This window comes from Poecilia reticulata, chromosome 3 (assembly GCF_904066995.2).
Source record: "Poecilia reticulata chromosome 3, P_reticulata-male-v2, whole genome shotgun sequence".
NCBI lineage: Eukaryota > Metazoa > Chordata > Actinopteri > Cyprinodontiformes > Poeciliidae > Poecilia > Poecilia reticulata.
In genome coordinates, this window is record NC_088832.1 from 9,159,073 (window position 1) to 9,179,672 (window position 20,600).

Consider the following 20,600-nt stretch of genomic DNA (forward strand, 5'->3'; position numbering starts at 1 on the left):
AAATGACAAATGTTACCACACCATTTTCTGTCCTCCATTTAGTATGTAGTATTAGGTGTCTTTTTAACATTTTATTGTGATTATACTAACTTCAACCAGGTTTGAGTTGCATGACTGGCAGTGTCCTCCAAAAAGCTCATATGCTGTAGGTCAACTTCAAACCTGAAAAGCTGGTTATGTGCAAAAAAGTGAGACCTGCATACATTTTAGACTCTGGCCACCCCTAGACAGTCATTACAACTAAAAGAAAAATAGAAAATAGGGAACATCAGAGAAGAACAGAACTGGGACAAACATTTCAACATTTAAATGTCAGATTTTTAGTGTTTTGAATAAAAAATAAAGCTAACACCATTGGTGCCTCAAACAAACTGTCATTATTCTTTCTGGCTGCTTCCTTAGCTGCAACTTTGTTTATGTATGATTTGTCCATATTGTTCTTAATTCTTGACATGGAAATAAATGTAAATATTGTGAGCTTCAAGCTTGAACACAATGAAAGGTAATCAGTTATAAAAACTGTTTCCTTTTGTTTCTGAAAGTGTTTTTTTTTTTTAAGAAAAACATTTTTAGAAAAGAAAATCTAAAGCCTAAGTCACTGTTTGTGATGTAGTAGCAACCACCAGACCCCTTTTCACTGCCAACTGAACAGGTCACTTGTATTTGAATGCTATGCAAGGTGAATGCAATTTGGAATTAGGGATTGCAAAAGGCTTGACAGACTTCTAAATTAAAGAGAGCCTGCTGTTTTCTTCTTTTGTCTCACGAGAATGACTTTTTTAATTTCCAGACTGCACATCCAGGGGCTGAAAAAAAAATTGTGCTTCTTTTCAGTCTTGTCCTTTTTGACGAGAGAGAAAAAATATTTCTACACAAATACAGACAAGTGTTATTTTTTCTTCCAAGCACCAGTTTATACAACTGAAAAACCTATTTCCACTGGGCATCTATCCCCTCTTCCTATGAGATTTAGAAGTCTTTGCAGAGATTTCAGTATTTGGGCATCACTCGCTCGCAGAATACAAAAATATCTTCCAAGACTGGCACTTTCTTCCTTAATTCCCACTGCATTTCACCCCTTCCCAATTCCTGAATGAGAAAATGAGCGCTTCTCAGAGAAGAGCCAACCAAATAAACCCCTCTTTGGGCCTGGAGCCACTAATCTGTAATTTAATTTCACGCAGGCGTCTGGGGCGTGAGGACACAGACCAAGGTCAAGGACGACTGTACAGAGAGATCTGGATGTTTGGGCACAACCTGGGGTTTGATCAACACTCACACAGCTTAAACAGAGGACAGTGAGTGTTTTGTGAGTGTGTCTATGTGTTTTAGCATTCCTCACCTTGCAAGGCTCCTATCTCCAAGAAATGCTACGTTATGAGGATCCGCTCCTCCTTATGGGGCCCAAATCCTGGGCCCTACAGGAAGAATTGTTGTTTCTTCATGTCTTCTACTATGAGTTGAGTTTAGGGTTAGGCATGTACTGGTATTGGGTAGGTTTATGGTAAAGGTCAGTGTAAGGCTATAGAAATGAATGAAAAATGACTGGAAGTCAATGTAAAGTCCTTGTGAAGATAGAAAGACGTGCTATGTGTGAATGCGTGTGTGAATGCGTGTGTGCGTAGAGGCTGAGAGGTATTTCAGTAATGGTTACTGAAGTCAGACTTGATCCAAGGTAGCTATTCAGCATATGACAGCAACAAACATTCGCAGAGAAAATCCATTATTCAAAATGAGTAAAATGTTTGCACTGACTGAGCATCTGCAAACAGAGAGAGATTAGCCCCAAAATAGGACTGCGTCTAACTGGGAACAATTCAGCATGTCAGAGTTGATCTGCATGTAAATGAAATATTTGTATTACTTTGACCGTAATTCACGCTTTGCTCATTATGGAGTGTAGTTGGAAGATAAATCACCTAATGGAATGTGGAAGGGTGAATTTGAACAGCCTGGCTAATCCTGCGGTGGAAGGGAAGAAACGTCTGTAATAAACTCGACCTTGTTCCAGCTGAATGGAGATGGTGTCCCCACCCAAGAACAAAACCAATAACTACCAATGAGCTGACAGTTTCACCATGTCTCTTTAATGTAAATAGGCACTAGTTTTTTTTTTTTCATTATTTCAAACAAATGGCTTTGGTATTCATACAGAGGCATATGGCACTGGGACTCGCTTAAGTACTTCAAAAAGATGCAATAAAACAAAATGTACACCCCCGCAGGCCAGAAGAGATAAAACATTCGGCGTCAGCTGTAGAAACTAGCCGAGATTGTCTTTCTTCATTAAAAACAATTTCTTACACGTAAAAGCTGTCGGGTCAGGGAGAAGGATCAGAGTGTTTCACATCCGCCATTTGCAGTTTGTTGGAGCTTCGCTGGCGTTCACTTTCAATTGCCTCGACTTACTGAATATAGGAGAGCGGCGCACACTGACAGGTACAAGTTACTCCAGCGACAGACGCTAATTAGCAAGTTGCGGTGTAATAGGAGAGCTGGGCTCGCTCGCTCTCTCTCTCTCTCTCTGGCAACTGAAGCAGGGTCATCTCTTTAAGTGTCTCACTTCCTATTAGACAGCAGATCTCTGGCACACGCCCCATCGCGACGCATGCAGAGTGATGTCAGTGACAGACAAAGGATCCTGTCACATCCTGTCGTTTTCAAAAGCGCCCGCCGCTCTTCGTGTCGCAGGCAACACGACTCATTCAACTGCGTTTACCCGCCGTTGCACGTCTCCGTCGAGAGAATGAAAAGAAGGCAATAGAAACTAATGGCACATGATGTGTTTATGTGTTTGGATGGGAACTCGAGGGAAAGCCTAAGAAAGGAGATGATGGACTCATCTTCTGCTCAGCGAGGCTTTGACATTCTGCAGGGGATGCTGGAAACAGTCTCCAGGTTGATGGATAGGTGGACTGGGATTACCCGCCAGACTCATCTCCTCCTTCTCCCACCCCGACTGTCTGGCCACGACTTCTGAAAAGAGACACACACACAAAAAAAACAACACACAGATAAGTTTGGGTTCTTTATGGTAGAAGACATGAAGAAAGAAACCAGAGTTTAAAAAAAACAAATCTAACCTATTATGTAGGAAAAAAAACATATTGCATAGAGATTGCAGCCACATACACTGATGAAGCATCAGATTACGACCACTCGCCCCTGTGGTGAGGTTGGTCTGCAGTGAATAACACTGATTATCTTTGAGTCATGCTACCTGTTAATGGATGGCATATATTAAGCAGCAAGTAGACATTTTATCCTCAAAGTTGATGTCTTAAAGGTAAGAAAGGCAAGTATGACAAGAGCAACTGTAATGGAAAGATGGCTAGGTCAGAGGAAACTGCAGCTCAAGTGGTTCGAGGAGGGAGCAATGGTAAAGCAGCGACGATGCCTCAGTAAACCCCAAAAGCCCCATGAGTCACATGATGAGCAAAGGCCGCCCCACATGGTGCGACCCTACAGATGAGCTACTGTGGCTCAGGATGTTTAAGAAGTTAATGTTGGGATGATAAAAAAAGGTGATTCCCTGAATGCAGACTTCTTTCAGCAGGATAATGCAACCTGAGAAAAAACAAAAACAGTGCAAGTGCATTGCGGAAAAAAGGCAAACTGATTGAGGTAGTGTGATGCTAGTGTGTCCTGGAAACCCTTAGGTCTCATTATAAATAGTTATGTCATTTTGTGACTTTGACACGGACCACCTGCCTCATTAAGACAGTATTCTCTGATGACTGTGCGCTCTCTCAACAGGGTACTGAGCCCTGCTCCAAGCTAAAACTGGTTGAGCAATGGTTTGAAGTGCATGAACGTAAGCTTAAGATGTGCGCTTGGCCTCCAGATTCCCCCAGATCTCAACCCAATCCAGAATCTTTTCCCCATGAAAAAAAAAGAGATCCAATCCATAGAGGAGCCACATCACAGCTTACAGGAGTTAAAACATCTGCAGCTGGCACTTTGGTGCCAGAAATCACAGCACACACTCAGGGATCCGGCACAGCAAAAGAGGGAGCGACACACTCTTAGGCATGTTATAATGCTATGCCTGATTGGTGTGTGAAATAATTGGAACAAATACACTCCACACACATTTAACATCATGAAATTACCAACTACAACACCCCAACAACCAACACATCTCTTTAAATCAAGACATCCTCTCTGCGTGTCTCTCTGAGCTGCTCCTTCCTCGTAGCCCATGCGGACCACCCCACTGAGAAAGAAATTGTTCTCCTTGCATCATTAAACAGTTTGAATTAACTCGGGTGGAATTTAATTGTGTCACACATGACGTCCCCCTACTTGAAGCTTTTAAAGGCAGCGTAGCTTAGCTACAGCTATAGGCTTGGAAGTTTAGCATTACTGAAACCAGTTTTAAATGATTACGGTCCAACCGGTCATCAGGGAGGCGATTCATTTCAGCTCCCAGATATTGCACATACTATGTGTAATCGGAGAGGAAGTAATAATCTTTGACTTGGGATGGAGGAAATATCTGTTTGTGCTCTGTTCGGATGTCAGCTGTCTACACTTGTCATCATTCCTTTGTCTTGTCTTGTCTCGCCTTTTAAGAACTCGCTTCATAATCCATTCCAGTTATAGTTCGGTCAGGAAGCTGTTCGTAGCACATAACTGACACTAATTATCATCCCTTTATTATATTTTACACATGAGAGCCGGTGCGATGCGCTGTAATTCTGAATGAAAACCCTACAGGCACCGCTAACTGCTTGAAAATGTCAAAACAAAAACTGACGCAGTTAGAGAGTCTGCCGTTGCAAACGATGGAAATCTCAGCAAATTACAAAGGCTGCCAGAAAAAAATATCTGCTAAACGGAGATTCTTAAAGAAAGAAGAAAAAAAAATGCACTCAGGCTTCCATTTGCTCCCTGTCAGGATGCAATCCGACCTGCCATCTTATCCATCACCCAAATGAATACAACGTAATTCTCACACATGCATTGTTCATCACATTCATATCCCTCAATGTCCCCCGAGAGATCCCTAAGTAAGAGTGTTTCAAAGTGGATTGGTTGAGTGAGAGAGGGTCAGAGGTGAAAAAAGGAAATAAAATAAAAATAAAAAAAAACTACTTTCACAGAGGTGCAGAGCTATTTGGAGTCGTCTAAAATAACTCTTCCAGGCGAAAGGACTCGAAAAATAAAATCCCTTCCAACGTTTCCAACAATCAGCTTCTCTCAGTCAGGAGGATCCAAAGCAGTTGCGGCTGAAACGACGAAACCTCTGCCCTAACAACTCTGAGACAAGCTGATGGACAGATCCATTTAGTGCAGGTAAACCGGATCGCAGGCTAATTTACTAAGGATATAGGAGGCTGGTTACAAGAACGGTGCAATGGGTTTAATCTAACAAAGCATTAAAAACCACAATCTATCCTCATTTACATGAAAATGTTTTTTTTTTTTTACCTCCACCAGTTGTCTAGCTCAGCTCAGTGTACTTATAAAAAAAAAAATCCCCACCTCCGCAGCCATAGTTTTTGACTTTGACAGAAACAACAACAACAATCGGAGCAACTATCAAAGCCTGACGCCAGGCATCGCTCTGAGAAAGCAAATGACTGGGAATAACCTTGAAGACGAAGTCAGCATAATGAGGAAGCCGCTAAACTTTAGTGATACTTAGGAGAGGATTACCTGATGATGAAAAACACATCATGGCAGTTTCTCTGCACACAATGGATAATTACAAAGTATAATGCGCACCGCTCGCAGAGGAAACACAAGCTCTGCCTTTAAGGATACATTTACATTTAAGCAGATACCTTTACAAGCTTGCAATGAAAACAGGATCCCAAGGGTCCGGCAGGATACGAATAGAGAGGTGTGGAATATATTTAAACAGTGGTTAGACTCATCAGCGTGGGAAGAAATATAATAGGCAATTGTTATTAGGCTCAACCACACATGGAAATGCACTATCCAAGCAAACAGTGGTGCTCCATGGTCCCATTGGAATTAAACTAGCATGGGAGATGTTTACATATCACCAACGTTAGACATTACTATTCATAAGTGACACCTCCAATATAAACAATGCCATCATAGTTGTTTTGAAACCTCCCATTAGGGAGTCTGATTTCCTTAATGGAGAAAGAAATGTTCAGACCGATTGTCCAGATTTGCTAACTAAGGTGTTGGGAGAGAGGCTTTACTGACAAGAAGTATTTTACTTCATGGTACAATCAAGTGATTTTGTAAAATTCTCTGAATTTTAGCGATAACCGACTTTGTGTTACTAGGGGGTGCTATTTTTAGTTGTATATATCCTTTATTTAGCGGGAAAAAACAATTCTTTGAGATAAAACTTTTCCAAGTGTGACCTGGACAAGATGGCAGCAAAAAACGTACAACAAATACCTGACGCAAGATACAAGACCAAATACACAACATACATAACCAAGAGGAATCATAATCACACATTAGGGCAAAGTGATTGGATTTATCTGTCCTTTGGAATTGATCTGAATTTCCCCCAAGGTAACGAGAGATGATAACTTTAAATCGTTCTCTAGACAAACGTGGGCATAAATATGTAGGAAGATCCCCAAGGATACATTTATAGTTAAAAACCAGCAAGTGAGGAAACAAAATCAAAATGCTGATGCTGGGTGGGATCAGGACCAACCAACAAAATCATATAAAATTGTAGTTTGTATTTTTATTTTTATGAACAATCAATTGTAAACATACAAAAAAAATGCTGTAAAATGTTGTGATTTATCAAATCTCCATGGTGTACAACACTGCAGAAAATTGTTAAGCTAATCCAAACGGTTTAATAATTTGCTTCTAAGGACCCAGAGATCCTTTATTGAACAGTTTCTAAGAGTGTATTTTTTAACAAATAGCGGGATAACATTCAGTAACAACATGGCACGGGGCAGAAGAGACACACAAACCTTTAGTTGGTCATCTACTGCATGACAACTTTTCAACAAAGCCCTTAAAAATACTACTACTGAGCTGCAAACTGCATTATTTTTCATACATTTATTAAAAGAATCCACAACAAAATGCCTGCTAGAATTTGGGGCAGGCTTGGAGCGATATAATTGGTTCGTTGCTTGAGTATTGGTTGAATACAGGACTGATAATGAGAAAATATACAGCTGAAGTCCAAAGAAAAAAAAAACCTTTAAAAGATGTTTTGGAAACCAGAGAAACTACGGATCAAACATCGCTTTAAACGGCGGCCAAAGTCTCGCTCATTAGAAGGAAAATGTAACAGGAATAGGGGTGACTTGGGATTTTTGGCATTAAAAAAGGTAGACACAGAGTACCTTGCAAAATTGTCTCACAGTTTGTCATGTTATAACGACAGATTGTCATGGTAACTCGAGAGGAGCTACAAGGATCCACAGCTCATGTGGAAAAATCTGTCGAGAAAACGGCTCCGTGTTGTAAGCCAGCAAGTTCTGCTTTTATGGAAGAATACAACAAGACAACAAAAGACTCACCTGTCAGATGAGGCGGCGTTAGTTAACTACGATAACTTTGATAATCTCTCCATCCAATTTGAATAAGTTTGAGAAATGTACAAATCAGAATGGGCAAAAAGGCTTCTGTCTCTGTGTGTGAAACGTGTAGGTACAGCAGATACACGAAAAGCCTTCCAACTGTTGGTGCACCTTTTCATTTTTATTCGCAAAAAATATATGCGTTCTTTTTCCTCACCCACACACGTCCGTCCCTATTCTGTGTCGGTCATAAAATCCCAACAAAACACATCTAAGTTTGTGTTTTGGCAAGTTTTCTATATGCCTCTTTGTTTACTGAAGCCTATAATATAGCCGCTCCCGCATGTTTTGTGCCTTGGGTTGATATTTTACAGGAACATGAGAGGATGTGGCAGACAGTTACTGGAAACAGGAAACACTGTTGAAATATGTAGACTCTGCAGGAGCAGGTCTCTGCGGGAGAAAAAAAGAAAAAGAAACAGAAGGAAGAGTCCTGAGCAGTGATAATTCACATAGGTCACAACACATAACAATGATCACCGCTTGAATGATGGAGTAATGCAGCAGCTCCCGCTACAGGCCTTTCCACTTTATCCCAATAACACTAAGCCAGAGTGAGGCATCTGACAGTTCATTCTGTTGCCACAGTGTTATTCGAAAGCAGCGGCATGCATCACGCACACACAAAAGAAAAGAAAAAAAAAATCATACCCCTTAATCGTTTTTTTTTTTTTTTTTTCCCCCCTACATGGTATGGCCCAGCCTCTCTCTAAAAAAAAAAAGGCACTCTGCAGCCCCCCTGGTGTTAATTATGAGATCCCCTCTCTCCCTCCCTTGCCCCCCTCTGAGCCTGGGTGGGACATGGAAGTGCATTAATCTTGATTTTTCACTTTAGACTAGAGGATCATTTGAAGAGACTCCTGTGGTAAACCCCAAAGGCGAGGTGACTCGGTACCTGAAGGAAGATAGCGGGATGAGAGAAGAAAGACTCCCCTGTTTGTTCAGCGCACATATTGGGATGCCGTCCACCTCTTCAGGCAAGTCAATCATTTACCTTACGGGCCTTATTTTGTCAGCGTGTTAATCTGGATGAATATTTAGAGTCACACAGGACGGCGCAGCAGACGTCTCCCACCTGTGTTGTGATGGATTTGCTCCCAGATGCGGCGTGAAGGTGAGTGTCACCTTTTAAGATGAAATGAGCGAGAGCAAGTGACTTTCAGGAGTTCAGTCAAAGAGTTAACGTTCAGCTAGAGGCGCGGTTCAGCCCGACACCAACGCACGATTCGCAGGGTTTGGGGTTCCTGAGAGCACCTTTTCTGATTTGCACGAAGTCTGCGTATTCAAGCTGTTGTTCAATTAAAAATACTTCTGTGTTATTAGATTACAGGCACTGCCTCGCCACGCTCTTATTAGCAGACTGCGCAAACTAAATGGAGTGTGTTCAAGTGAATGCACAGGTCATTTCAGCAAATGAGAACAAAATTTGTTATTTTTAACTAATGAACCAATTGAGTGTTAGAAAACTTTTAGGATAGCATGTTCTTAATCAATTAAAACCTCATGTAAACTCTGAAATACATTAAAGAAATGCATTAAAGATCTGTTGTTGTTTTATTAACCTTTCAGACCTAATGGTTACAGTCTACTCTGCAATCCCAAACGTGGAGACGCACTGATCAGATTCTATGCACCACAAATCTGGAACAGACTTGGAGGAAACTGCAAAAGATGCTGAAACACTGAAATCTTTTAAATCAAGATGTAGAGTCTTTAATAAACTTGGGTGTAATATGGATCAGAACGAACTTTCACGGGTGGTTTTACTAAACCAAAGTGTAGCTTTTGATTCTGCTGACCGCTGAGATTTGAATATTTATAATATTACTGAATTTTGTTAGCCATTTTAGCAAGTGTTTTATTACATTGCCAGTTTTCCTCAGTTCCTCATCTTCTTTGTTTGCTTGCTTTAATCATCTGAATGCTTTTTCTACCTCAACCCACCTCTACAAAGGATTCTTTATTACACTTGTCTGTATGAAAAGTGCCATATAAAAATAGATCAATTTGCTACATCTCAGTTGTGTGCAGCATAAAAAAAACTTTTCAGTCCTAATTCACTTTCTAACAATCAGCCGCTCTGAGCACCATTGTTAAAGAAATGGTGCCATGTTTTTTGTTTGCTTTTTGTTTTATTGTGATGCTTCTTCCTCTTAAGTTAATGAAGAAGCTCTGAGGCGCAGAGCATGCATGTAGAAATATGGCCATTGCAGCTCACTCAATCTGCATGTGTGCAAATTTCTCTCCAAGTTTCGTGACCACGCAACGATGTTTGCAGACTTCAGAAAGCTAACCATGAAAGTTCTGGGCAATATGTTCTGCATATTCCCATCACAGTGGGGGGGCTGCTCAGCGGTTAGGGTTTTTTTCTTTTTTTGCCATCTTTAAATTTTCCTGTGTGGAACAAATCCTCTTTGATAGGGCAAAGCTTTGTAAACAATATGCTGATATTAGCTTCTAACTAATAAGACTTCATTCAGTTTAGAACCTGTCTGCCAGGCATGTAGCGCTTGATGTGAAAAGTTTTTAAGACCCAAGAGAAAACTCACTTTGTTTTAACATTGACAAAGCAACAATCACACATGGATTCGACAAGTTTTCATAAAATGTCCTTTTCATCCAGAGGAACAGGGTAAACTGCTTGAGAGAGCAATGTTAGAAAACGCAACTTCATATAACAATGATAATAACGGTGTATAATATCATTAAATCTAGAGATTTAATACAACTATTGACTTTCTGCATATGTTCCATCCATCCGTACAGGAGATACTCATTTCATCTGATTGTACTCGGCATCAGGATCTGGGATCTTGTACTTTAGGTCATGATCCACGTCTCGTGTTCATGTAAAAAAAAAATTATAATAAATTTGTGGACACATTTGACTGTACAGAAGTCACATAGCACTTGAGCCTCCCGCAGACTTAGTGCGACGCTCAGGAGGAACCCAACAGATGTCTCATTCGGACAGCGGGGAAGCACCCAGGGTGTCCCGTCAGACCGTCAGTTCCCAAAACCACACACACAAAAAAAAAAGTTCACAGGGTATAAAGCTTGTGGTATTCAATGGACTCCGTCTCTTAAGTCTGCAGGAGGGTTAAAAAAATCAACTGCATTTTGGAGCCTTACAACACCACTCAAAGGCAACACGGTCAAAAGACTTTCGATGTTGGACCGGACAGACAAAGTCCCATGACACCCTCACCAAGTCTTCAAAGACCCTGGGCCCGTTCTCCAAGGCCATGAGGAAAAATCACACAACTCTTCCTGAATCTAAGCCTTGACAACGAGAGTCAGAGCCTCCTTTCTGACACCTAGTAAGTACGCTTTCTCTGCAAGGCGGAGAAGTGTGATGCCTCCATGGTTCAGAACACACTCTCCTGTTCCCAATCCAAAACACTGGGGCAAACACGGCAGTATGCCAGTCTTCTATAAGTTACCTTGAATTTGAAATATGGAGGCTAAAACAAGCAAAGGTTAATATGCTATATAAATCTAGGAATCCTTTATCCTGCTAGGTATAGCCCCTATTTTGAGTTTGCAGGGTTTTTTAATCATTTATATGCTGCTACCGCTCGCAATCCGGTCTCATGTCCACTTTCCAGTATACTCACGCACTTCTTTGTGTACACTCATGTATTTCAGCATCAACACACCGCTGATTTTGTATCTCCCCTCTCATCTGCAACATGAGTAATCTATAGTGGTTAATTGAGCTCACAGGCAGCTGGTTTCAGTGAAGGCTCCTGTGCCTTTCTAGAAAAAAAACAGGACCTCTCTAGAGAAGTCAGCTCTCTGTCGAGAGGCAAGCGGAGCAGAACTCTCCCTGCGTTCATTAGCTGTCATTGATCAGGGATCCAGTCACTGTGCAACTCCTATCAAAGCTCCCATATTACCAAGTTTCATCCCCTTAAAAAAATACTACAAAGGCAAGAAAAAAAAGGTAGATCAGGCATGACACGTTTTATATTTGATTTTTTTTTTTTGACTGGACTATTTGATGTAGATGCCAAGGTTTTCAACAGCACCAGAAATTACTACACAGCACAACTGTCCATTGCAGTTTGTTTTTGATTAAATATGAGCTACTACATTTGGTTATTATTACATATATATATATATATATATATAACAATGTTCTTTATTATATTATACATAATAAAGAATGTTTATTAAAGACTAGAATCATTTGAGCATCTGTCCCAAAATTACACTGTTTACAAAACATTTCACTTTCTTAGACACCTGCATCTCAGACATTTTTTCAAGGTGTCCAACTCCAGTCCTGGAGGGCCAGTGTTCTTCAACTTTGATGTGGGCCCCTCTGTCAGCAGTCAATGACCTGCTGATGACATAACTCAGGTTTCAACGTACCTGAATTATGTCTTCAGCAGGATTCTGTAGAATTTGGGTGCATGAAGAGGTAATTCAGGGATTTGATTCAGATGTGCTGGACGTCGAACACAAAAGTTTGGTCTGTGACATGCGCTGCCTTGAGGATTGACACATCATCATCAACCTATGTGACTGTGTCCATCAAAATGTCCTGCGACTTACGGATTAACTTCACCCCCAACCCTCAATCTGTGGGCGCAAAGACAACGAAACAAAAGTCTGGTCTGAAAGAGGCTTTCAGCACCTTTCACTGTTATTGTAACATTAAAAAACCTCCCGTCCCATTGATTACTGTACATCTGGCAGCTGCAGCTTCTTAAAATACACTTAGGTTAGCTTTTCTTGCATTCCACCATTTTTGTATCTCTGTCGTCCCTGGAGAATAGCGCACCGAAGCACAATGCTGAATGTACTGAGAAAACTGTGACAGAGCAAAGCCTGAGCCGTGACAGGGGGGGAAAAAGTATAACAATGAGATGTATTCTCAACATGACAGGCCAGAGATTAAGTGAATATATAAGAGCAAAATGAATCGATATTTCCCATATTTGCCAAAGAACCTTCCAGGGGGCCGTTATGTAGCACTAATTGTACCTATAGGGGACATTTTCTAATGCAATCAGCACTCTCATTGGAATTCACCGAAACTCTTCTGGTGGACAACCGGGATCACCCATGCTGCTCCTTATTTCACTGAGTTTCCTTTACTCCCTTTATGCCGACGTTTTCAATATTTCTTCTCTACTCATTTGCAGCGATCTCTGGCCATGCCAAGGCTCAGTATGATTCCCTTAATATATAATTAGATTAAAGAGAAAATATGAACCCAGGGATCATCCATGTTCTTACACTTTGTCCCCAGTGAGGGTAGTGAGGGGTGCTGGCATTTTGGGTTCACTCTGGACAGGTCGCCAGTCCATGGCAGAGATTTCCATCCACTTCATAAAAATATAACGGTGAGGTTTCTCTGCACCATGTTACCTGCAGGATATATTTTCACTTCAGATGATAGAATATGTTCAATTTAGTGTTGAAGAACATTTATCTGGGGGCTGCACAGTGGCGCAGTTGGTAGAGCTTTTGCCTTGCAGCAAGAAGGTTCTGGGTTCGATTCCCGGCCCAGGTTTTTCTGCATGGAGTTTGCATGTTCTCCCTGTGCATGCGTGGGTTTTCTCCAGGTACTCCGGTTTCCTCCCACAGTCCAAAAACATGACTGTTAGGTTAATTGGTCTGTCTAAATTGCCCCTAGGTGTGTGTGTGTGTGTGTGTGTGTGCATGGTTGTTTGTCTCTGTGTTGCCCTGAGACAGACTGGCGACCTGTCCAGGGTGACCCCGCCTCTCGCCCGGAACGTTAGCTGGAGATGGGCACCAGCAACCCTCCCGACCCCACTAAGGGACAAGGGTGTTAACAAAGTTATGTGTTGGGATGGCTCGACCCCTTTGTTGTAGCAAAGTGTGTACCTTAAGTCCTGACCTTAACCCGAAAGAACACTTTTGGGATGACTTAGACAGGGGACCGCGACTCGGGCCTTCTTGTCCAACGTCACCTTGTAAATAGACTCATGTTAGAGAGGTCAAAAAATGAATACACACGTCACTAAACCTTGTGAAAAGCTGTCTCAGAAGAGTTGAAGGTCTTAGGGTGGGCAGACAATATAACCTTGGGGATTAAGAAAGAGATGCAACTTTGTACAATCTGTCATTTTCGCCGCAGTTGGAATAAATGCTTCTGTTCTAACTAAGCTAGATCTTGTTAGCATATTAGTTTTGATGCATCTAATGTGACGCCATGGCATTTTTACCTAAGGTTAACATGCTGTGAAAATCTAATACTATTAGTGAGTTATAGTTTTAACAGACAACATGGACAGACCACTAATGTTGACAGCACTCTGCATCAAATATCAAGTGACCTCTTTAATATGTGTCTGCATGCGCTGAAAGTAATAAAACAATTTTTTTGTTATTCCTAAACATCAGTCACACGTGACCATGTATTGATAAGGAAGAGGTTTTTATAACTAAAGTGCTTCCTGACTCTGAAAGGACTTAATTAAATGCAGAGCCTTACTTTATTAAATAAGATATGCTGCACTCTGCATAAATGCATAAATCAATAGCAAAACTGCCACAGAAATATTAGAATAATTGATCCGGGGTGATTCAGCAGCAAGGAGGTCCGGGGGCTTGCAGGATATTAGCTCGACGTAATAATCTCGGTGAAGGTCAGTGGATACTCCAGTAATGACAAATGTCCTCTCTTTGACTCCTGCTGGTCAGACTTTATTTTGGCTGGTAACAGGAAATTACTTTCTGCACCTTTCATCTTGTTCCACTCGCTGTGTAAGCTGCAGCTTTACGGCAATGACCAATCAGGGTATCATAAAAACAAGCTGTAACTGTCCCGACTCGTCATAAAAAACATTCACTCAGCTGACGTCAAACTGCTGGTTATTAAAGTAAGAATTAGAGGCTCTGTGAATACCACACAATACCGGCACGAGTGACTTTGCAAAACTTCTGTCTGTCTGTGGCATGTCTGAGGAAGATCAGAGAGTTAAATGTACCACTTTTGTACTGATAAAAATTGTAGTTAAGTTTTTCTTCTCAATACATCTGCACCAATTCTGGAGGAGTGGAGGAACAGAAATGCGTTGGGATGGCAATAAATAAACAAACAATAAATATAGGTCAGAAATGCAAACTAATGACATTTACAACCTGCAAACTTTAATAACTGCAGACCTCATGCACCACACCGACCGACATGGTTTTATTAAAAGGGTCTTTATCAAAGCAGCATAAATATTAATTTATATTTATGCAAAAATGAAGCCAAAAGTGTGTGAGATTTATTTTTAGTTTGGACTTTTCTTCTGTTTTTCCAGTCTGCTGGGGATGACGAGGAACCGGGATGAAGAGACAGCAGTGATGAAGGTTTATTGTTGGGAGACAAGAAACAAAGTTGGTCAGTAATTTTTTTTTCTTCTTCTTTAAAAGGTCAGATTGCTTGAAAGCGTTCTTCTTTTATGATACTGTTTACTTGCAATGAAACACATGCTGTCATCATTGCTTTGAATAAAAAAAAAAAGCATCACAGTCAATTAGCCACTTCTATTAAATCTGCACCTAAATCAAACATTTATCAAATCATCAAGAACTACATGGAGAAATGTTTAACTCCTGAAGAACGCTTCAGGGAGCCCAAAGGGTTAATGTCTGCACTGCAATGGCAGCAGGCAGCAGGGTGCTTCGTGGCGCCTAGAAGGGCATTTAAGAGGCAACCTCTCTCCAAGAGAAACATCAGAAACAGACTGACATTCTGCAGGAAGCAGGAGGATTGGACTGGGGTAATGGAGGTCCCAGTGAACTGTCCATCAGACGACTGGGAAAAGGGACTGTCAGGACAAGGTGATTAAACGCAACTCTGAAGTTTGTGTCATGTAGAGAAAAAAAAAACAAGACGAGCGATTAAGTGGCGCAGGAATCAAAACACAGACGTTTCGGTTTTATGAGAAAATAAAAATGCCCAGATCACGATCCCAATTTCCGTTGTTTTCAACAAACAAATCCCAACAACACTGAAGCAGTAAAGGTTGCAAAAAAAAAATGGCAAAACTGTTAATCGTTCGTATAATATAGTGAGGGCTGTGCGTTTCTCGAACTGACAGATTTATTGGCACATGTTGAAACGGTCAGAAAATAGTCAACAGAGCAGATATTGACTATCTGCACTCTGGAGAAACCAAGAAAGGCAGCATTAAATGTGTCAAATGTGCCAAATGTAATGGGCCACTAATTATGGGCTTGTTGTATACAGGTCAGGCTTTAAGGTGCTTTTCTCAGGGTTGAGAAACAAAGAAAAGGAAGTGAGAGGAACTGCTAGACGTCTTTTCAGTAGCACCAAGAAACAGAAATGTGTCATTTTTCTTTCAGGGTTTCAAATCACAAAACCTTGGTGCAGCCATCTAAAAAGGAGCAAAACTCATCTCTCTGTTTTTAAGGTAACTCATAATTATGAGTGTTTAAGCAGCAGTATACGCAATTAATGGAAGGTTATTGTGGGGTTTTTTAAGGGAAGCAGTTAGATTAAACCTCAAGTGTTTCAGAAACTTACATTTTTTAAAGTAAAAACCATAACAATGAAACCATTGGTTATATTCACATGATAATCTCATGTTTACTGGGAAATCCTTACAAATTAGCAATTGTCCAATTTTTTAAAAATGTTTTAGAGAGAAAGACTGACAGCCTGTGCGACTCAAACCCAACCTATTTACCATTAATAAGACCCTGACCCCGGCTTTGATTGGACTAGGAAAATCCTAACAGATAAAATTAAGCAGATATTTCATATCAGACAGTGACCTTCTGATTTCTGAAATGATAATGTCAAGACTTCTAATATTTCCATACTCTCTAAAATTAATGCAGCCTATCTTCATTACAGCAGCACTTACCAATAACCTCCAGTGTGTGTGTGAGACACTGTGTCCTTCAAAGAATTCACACAGAGTGTACAAGACGCTAATGACAACGGAGGACGAAGAAAAAAAAAAAAGCTGTCACCACAGCAACACATACATGTGAATACATTTGAAGAAAGAGACTGAAAACCGACACGCACCTTCACTCTGTCGTTCTTAGCTCTTCAGTGGCGTCATCGCTGGAGGAAGCAAGAAAAGAAAAAAAGAAAAACGCACACATTAAGACATGATTTCAAAACATCACAAACTGTAAATATTTACATTGAGAATAAAACGGAAAGATGCGACGATAGGGCATCCTTGGTTGCACAGTACGATGCGGGCCTAATTCTGTTTCACAACCCCTCCCTCTCCGCCGCTCCGTCTCTGCTCACCAACGTCGCCATGGCTAACAGGAAGCAGAGGGCACGACGTTTTATTTAATTAGTCACAGCAGCTGAGTGCTCATGTGGAACCAAACAGGAGAGGTAGATTGGGGTAGTGAGATGGATAGGCACACTCCCACCGGGCCTTGGCTGGGTTGTCAGAGGAGCACAGATTACATGACAGGGAGCGGGGCTGGGGGTGGGTGATGGCTGTGGTGGTGGGTGTTGTTTGGCAAGAAGATGAAAATGGAGCTTGTACAGGGTGAAGGAGGAAGGAAGGGGGGGGGGGAGGATTCATCCCAGAAAATGGATTGCCTTTAACTCCACAAGTATCCAAGCCCTCCCTCAAAAGCACTCGCCGATGGTTTTGTCTAATACGCCAACAAGCTGCCATCGACTGCTTTTATTAACTGTGACAATGCTCATTATTCCAAATGATTTAGAGGCTGCTATTTTTTATTTTTTATTTTTCCTCCCGTCTCGTCTCAAGCTGATCCGTTGGCCTTTTCCTCGCGGACCAGAAGATAACCCCCTGCAAGGGGCGCAGGAGTAGCTCAGCGCGCGGCAGATGCCTGATGAGCGTCTGAGTCCAATAGAGGAGAAGCGTTTCTCCAACAACCGGCTCGATCAAACACAACGAAAAACATCAAGAGGCGTCACGCGTGGGGAGAATCTGTTAGAATGCGATCGGCTCATGCGGTGTAGATTAAAAATTGTCTGAGGCATGTAAATATAAGTTTCTGTGCTTGTTATTATCCAATGGATGGCGCAAGAAAGATCAGCAGGCTCGCACACGAATAAAACATGCTCCTCTCGGTGTGGTGCCGAACCGCACCAGGAATGCAAACGGTGAGCTTATTATATGTGCAAACCGCTAAGCAGTGGTGTTCGGGGAGCTCTGTTAATTAGCACTCTTGAAGATATCAAGTGACCCACATCTAATAGTGAAGGGAACACAAATGTTCTATTTACATATCTTTAGTCGGTAATGTGCAACCACGGGGAGAGCCCGCTTGTTCGGTGTGTAGTGTCAATGAAAAGAGAAAAGAAAGTTAAGCTGAGCTACCTGGGACGCTTTCCAGGGACTTCTCGAACTGAACTGTGGCTTTATCGCTTTAATTGGTGCGTTTGCAGCCTGAACCGAGGCAACAACAGAAAAAAAGAGTCCTTTTTCTCAGGGTTTCATGCTGTTAAGTCATACTTTACGCCTCTCGTTCCAACGGTTAAGCCATACATTATTCAGGTGTGTTTTCATGCGGTACTTTTATTTCCATCTCTCTGTAAGAATATACCAAACAGGTGAAACAAATGAGCCCAGATGTAACTTAGGCACAGCTGTTCATCCCCTCTGTTATTTTTGTTGTTGTGTTTTTTATCTAAAAATCTACAACATTCGTCCTGATTGCCTGTCAGTCCTCGGGCTTTAGTGCGATTTGAGCCGGTGCTGTCTGCCTTCCAGCGGTGGCCTCAGCATTAAGGAGTCAGAGACGAGCGCTGGCCGGGGCTGCTAATGCCATAAGCTGTGTGAGGCTTGATATTCCATAACCTTCCACCTACTCAGGGCCTTGCCTCAGTTAAGATGGGTTAATAAAACTGGTTTTACCGCTCTGCTCTCCTTTTCAGAGGGCATGTTAAATTGCTCTTTTACCGATGATTCTGTGTCTGTGAAAGAACTGGGTCACTCGCGCTCCCTTCCACGGGGAAGTGCACACAAACTGAATTCAGATTCTGATAGGAGCCTCGCTTGCAACGACTGCAGCCGTTTCCTAAACAACGTGATACGCTCAGGTTATTGGACGCGTGTCTGGGTGAAGTTGCGGGTTGGGGGAGTGTTGGGGGGAAACGAGAGGCGTTTGCTGCATGACTTTGCATGTGCATGAAAATTAGCGATAGGAGTCTCTTTCTGGCCGCACGTCTTAAGAAGATTGCCCTTCCTACAACCGACTGTGCGGTTGTGGGATTGCAAAGTGCTGTGCCTGGAAATATAGACGGGAATGTGAGCTACAGTGTTTGGTAAACATTATTTGCCTCTGCTGTAAATGCAACAAAGGGATCTCATCCCGCGGCAAACGGATGAGCACAGGTCCCTAGTTATCACTGGTTATTGTTCCAATCAGGCCGGCTTTGAAAGGGGAAAGCGCACTCTCCTTTGGACAGCTCATTAAGATAACACACAAACGTGGCTCCCCATCATCCAGGGTTTATTAAAGTGAGGCTCATTTTAGCTCCTTTGTCTCGCACAGGAACCTCTGGCTTTGTCAGCGCAATTGAAGCCAGATGGCGAAACAAAGCTGCCTGTCTGAATCGCTTAGAGAGTGATCTCAGAAGACAGAGCCATTAGCTTGACTTCACAAGCTCGCCGCCCACAGTGTCCACCTGGTTCCAGCAGGTGCGTGCGGGGCGACGAGAAGGAGCACGGGTTTTGGGGGGGGGGTGGGAGGGCAAGCGTGGCGACGACGTGGCGTTGCATCGCGTCAGCGGCGTGCGGGCGCCTTTAGCTACGGCTGAACTATATTAAGTCTTACTAGTTGTGGGATGGCTGACCCTGCTCCTGGCTGCACAGACTTCCCCTCTGAAACATTCATGAGAGAGGGAGCGGAGAATAAAAGCCATTGTCCCCCTTCACTCACAGACTCTCCTTCACCTCTCGGCTTATTAAAATCACATGGTATTAACTTTGGCGTTCACCGAAAGGCTAAATAATTCAATCAGAATTAAAAAAAATAAAAAATAAAAAGAAAGTCAAATGAATAACTCTAATGACATTAATACTTGAGGGAGGACTGTTCCAAGACCACGAGGGTTGGTCACCGAAGCTGGTAATGCAGAAGAGGCTCGCCCTGAGTGCTAATGGAAAAATTAATTCAGGACTCATAAGGTCATATTTCTGCCAAGCAAAATATCACAATCACCCTAATCATGCAAAAAGAAGCACACAAAGCAGTTTTCTGTCTCGGTTCAGCAGCGCTCCTAAGAGGCCAAATGTAAATACTCAGCAAATCAGAGATTTGAAAGGAGGATTCTGTTTTCATGATGAGAGTTTAAATTAGATGCTCTTCTTCCTTTGGCTACAAGGTAAACTGCTGGCAGAGGCAAAACGCCACAAGGGAGAAAAAAGAAAAAGGGAGTCAGATTCTGGGATGAAGAGTCAAACAAGGTGAAAGAAGACGGGATTATTGCGTTGCCTTTAGTGAAATACGGTACACGTTTCTCCTTTCAGTGAAACCAGACAGCTGGTTAAGATTTGTTTTTTTGTGACAACGTTGACATCAAAATTCTCCACTAATCCCAAATATAAACATTTTACTGGACTGTTGCTTTGCACAGCTCTAATGAAAGAACTGGGAAAATATTTTACAGGCTGGAAGTTGTCTCCCTGAATATTTTATGTGTCACATTGGACATATTAAAGCTCTTCTCAAGCAAAATAAAACCAAATAATCATCTGCCAAAACTTTTGGAGGCTAACACAAAATCACAACCAGATGAAGACGAAAAAAGCAACAAAACAAAAAGATAATCTTGATTTGCCTTTTTATTTTCATTTGAATAAGCTGCTGCATTTCTGTAAAATCTGTGTCTTTAAAGCTACAGCTCTGCTAACCCTTTTCATATAATTGAATTTAAAGAAAAATCCAATAATGTGGAACAACCTGTGTAGAAATTGTCCCAATTAACCACACTGGGCAAATAGATCTTAAGTGTTGTGGAAATATTTGTGTTGATATTGATCAGTGGCAAATTAGTAGGACTTTCAAAAAACTCAAAGAAAGTAACAATGTGACTCTAATAACGATATGAAATGA

General features: G+C 41.7%; 1 protein-coding gene across 3 annotated transcripts in view; it reads right to left on the minus strand.

Annotated features, from left to right (window-relative positions):
• Positions 1–2,065: 2,065 nt before the first annotated feature.
• The window catches only part of cd276 (CD276 molecule), a 90,575-nt gene continuing 72,040 nt past the window's right edge, over positions 2,066–20,600 (minus strand). Inside the window, exons 7-9 of one of the 3 annotated variants that reach the window (XR_533281.2) lie at positions 16,570–16,608; positions 16,403–16,469; positions 2,066–2,976 (exon numbers count right to left, since the gene is read on the minus strand). Coding sequence is in view for 2 of the 3 variants with exons in the window: in XM_008404749.2 (XP_008402971.1) it covers positions 16,586–16,608 (23 nt within the window). In the remaining variant the exon portion in view is untranslated. The remainder of the gene's footprint in view (positions 2,977–16,402; positions 16,470–16,569; positions 16,609–20,600) is intronic. The other 2 variants (XM_008404749.2, XM_081605014.1) reach the window with 2 other exon arrangements.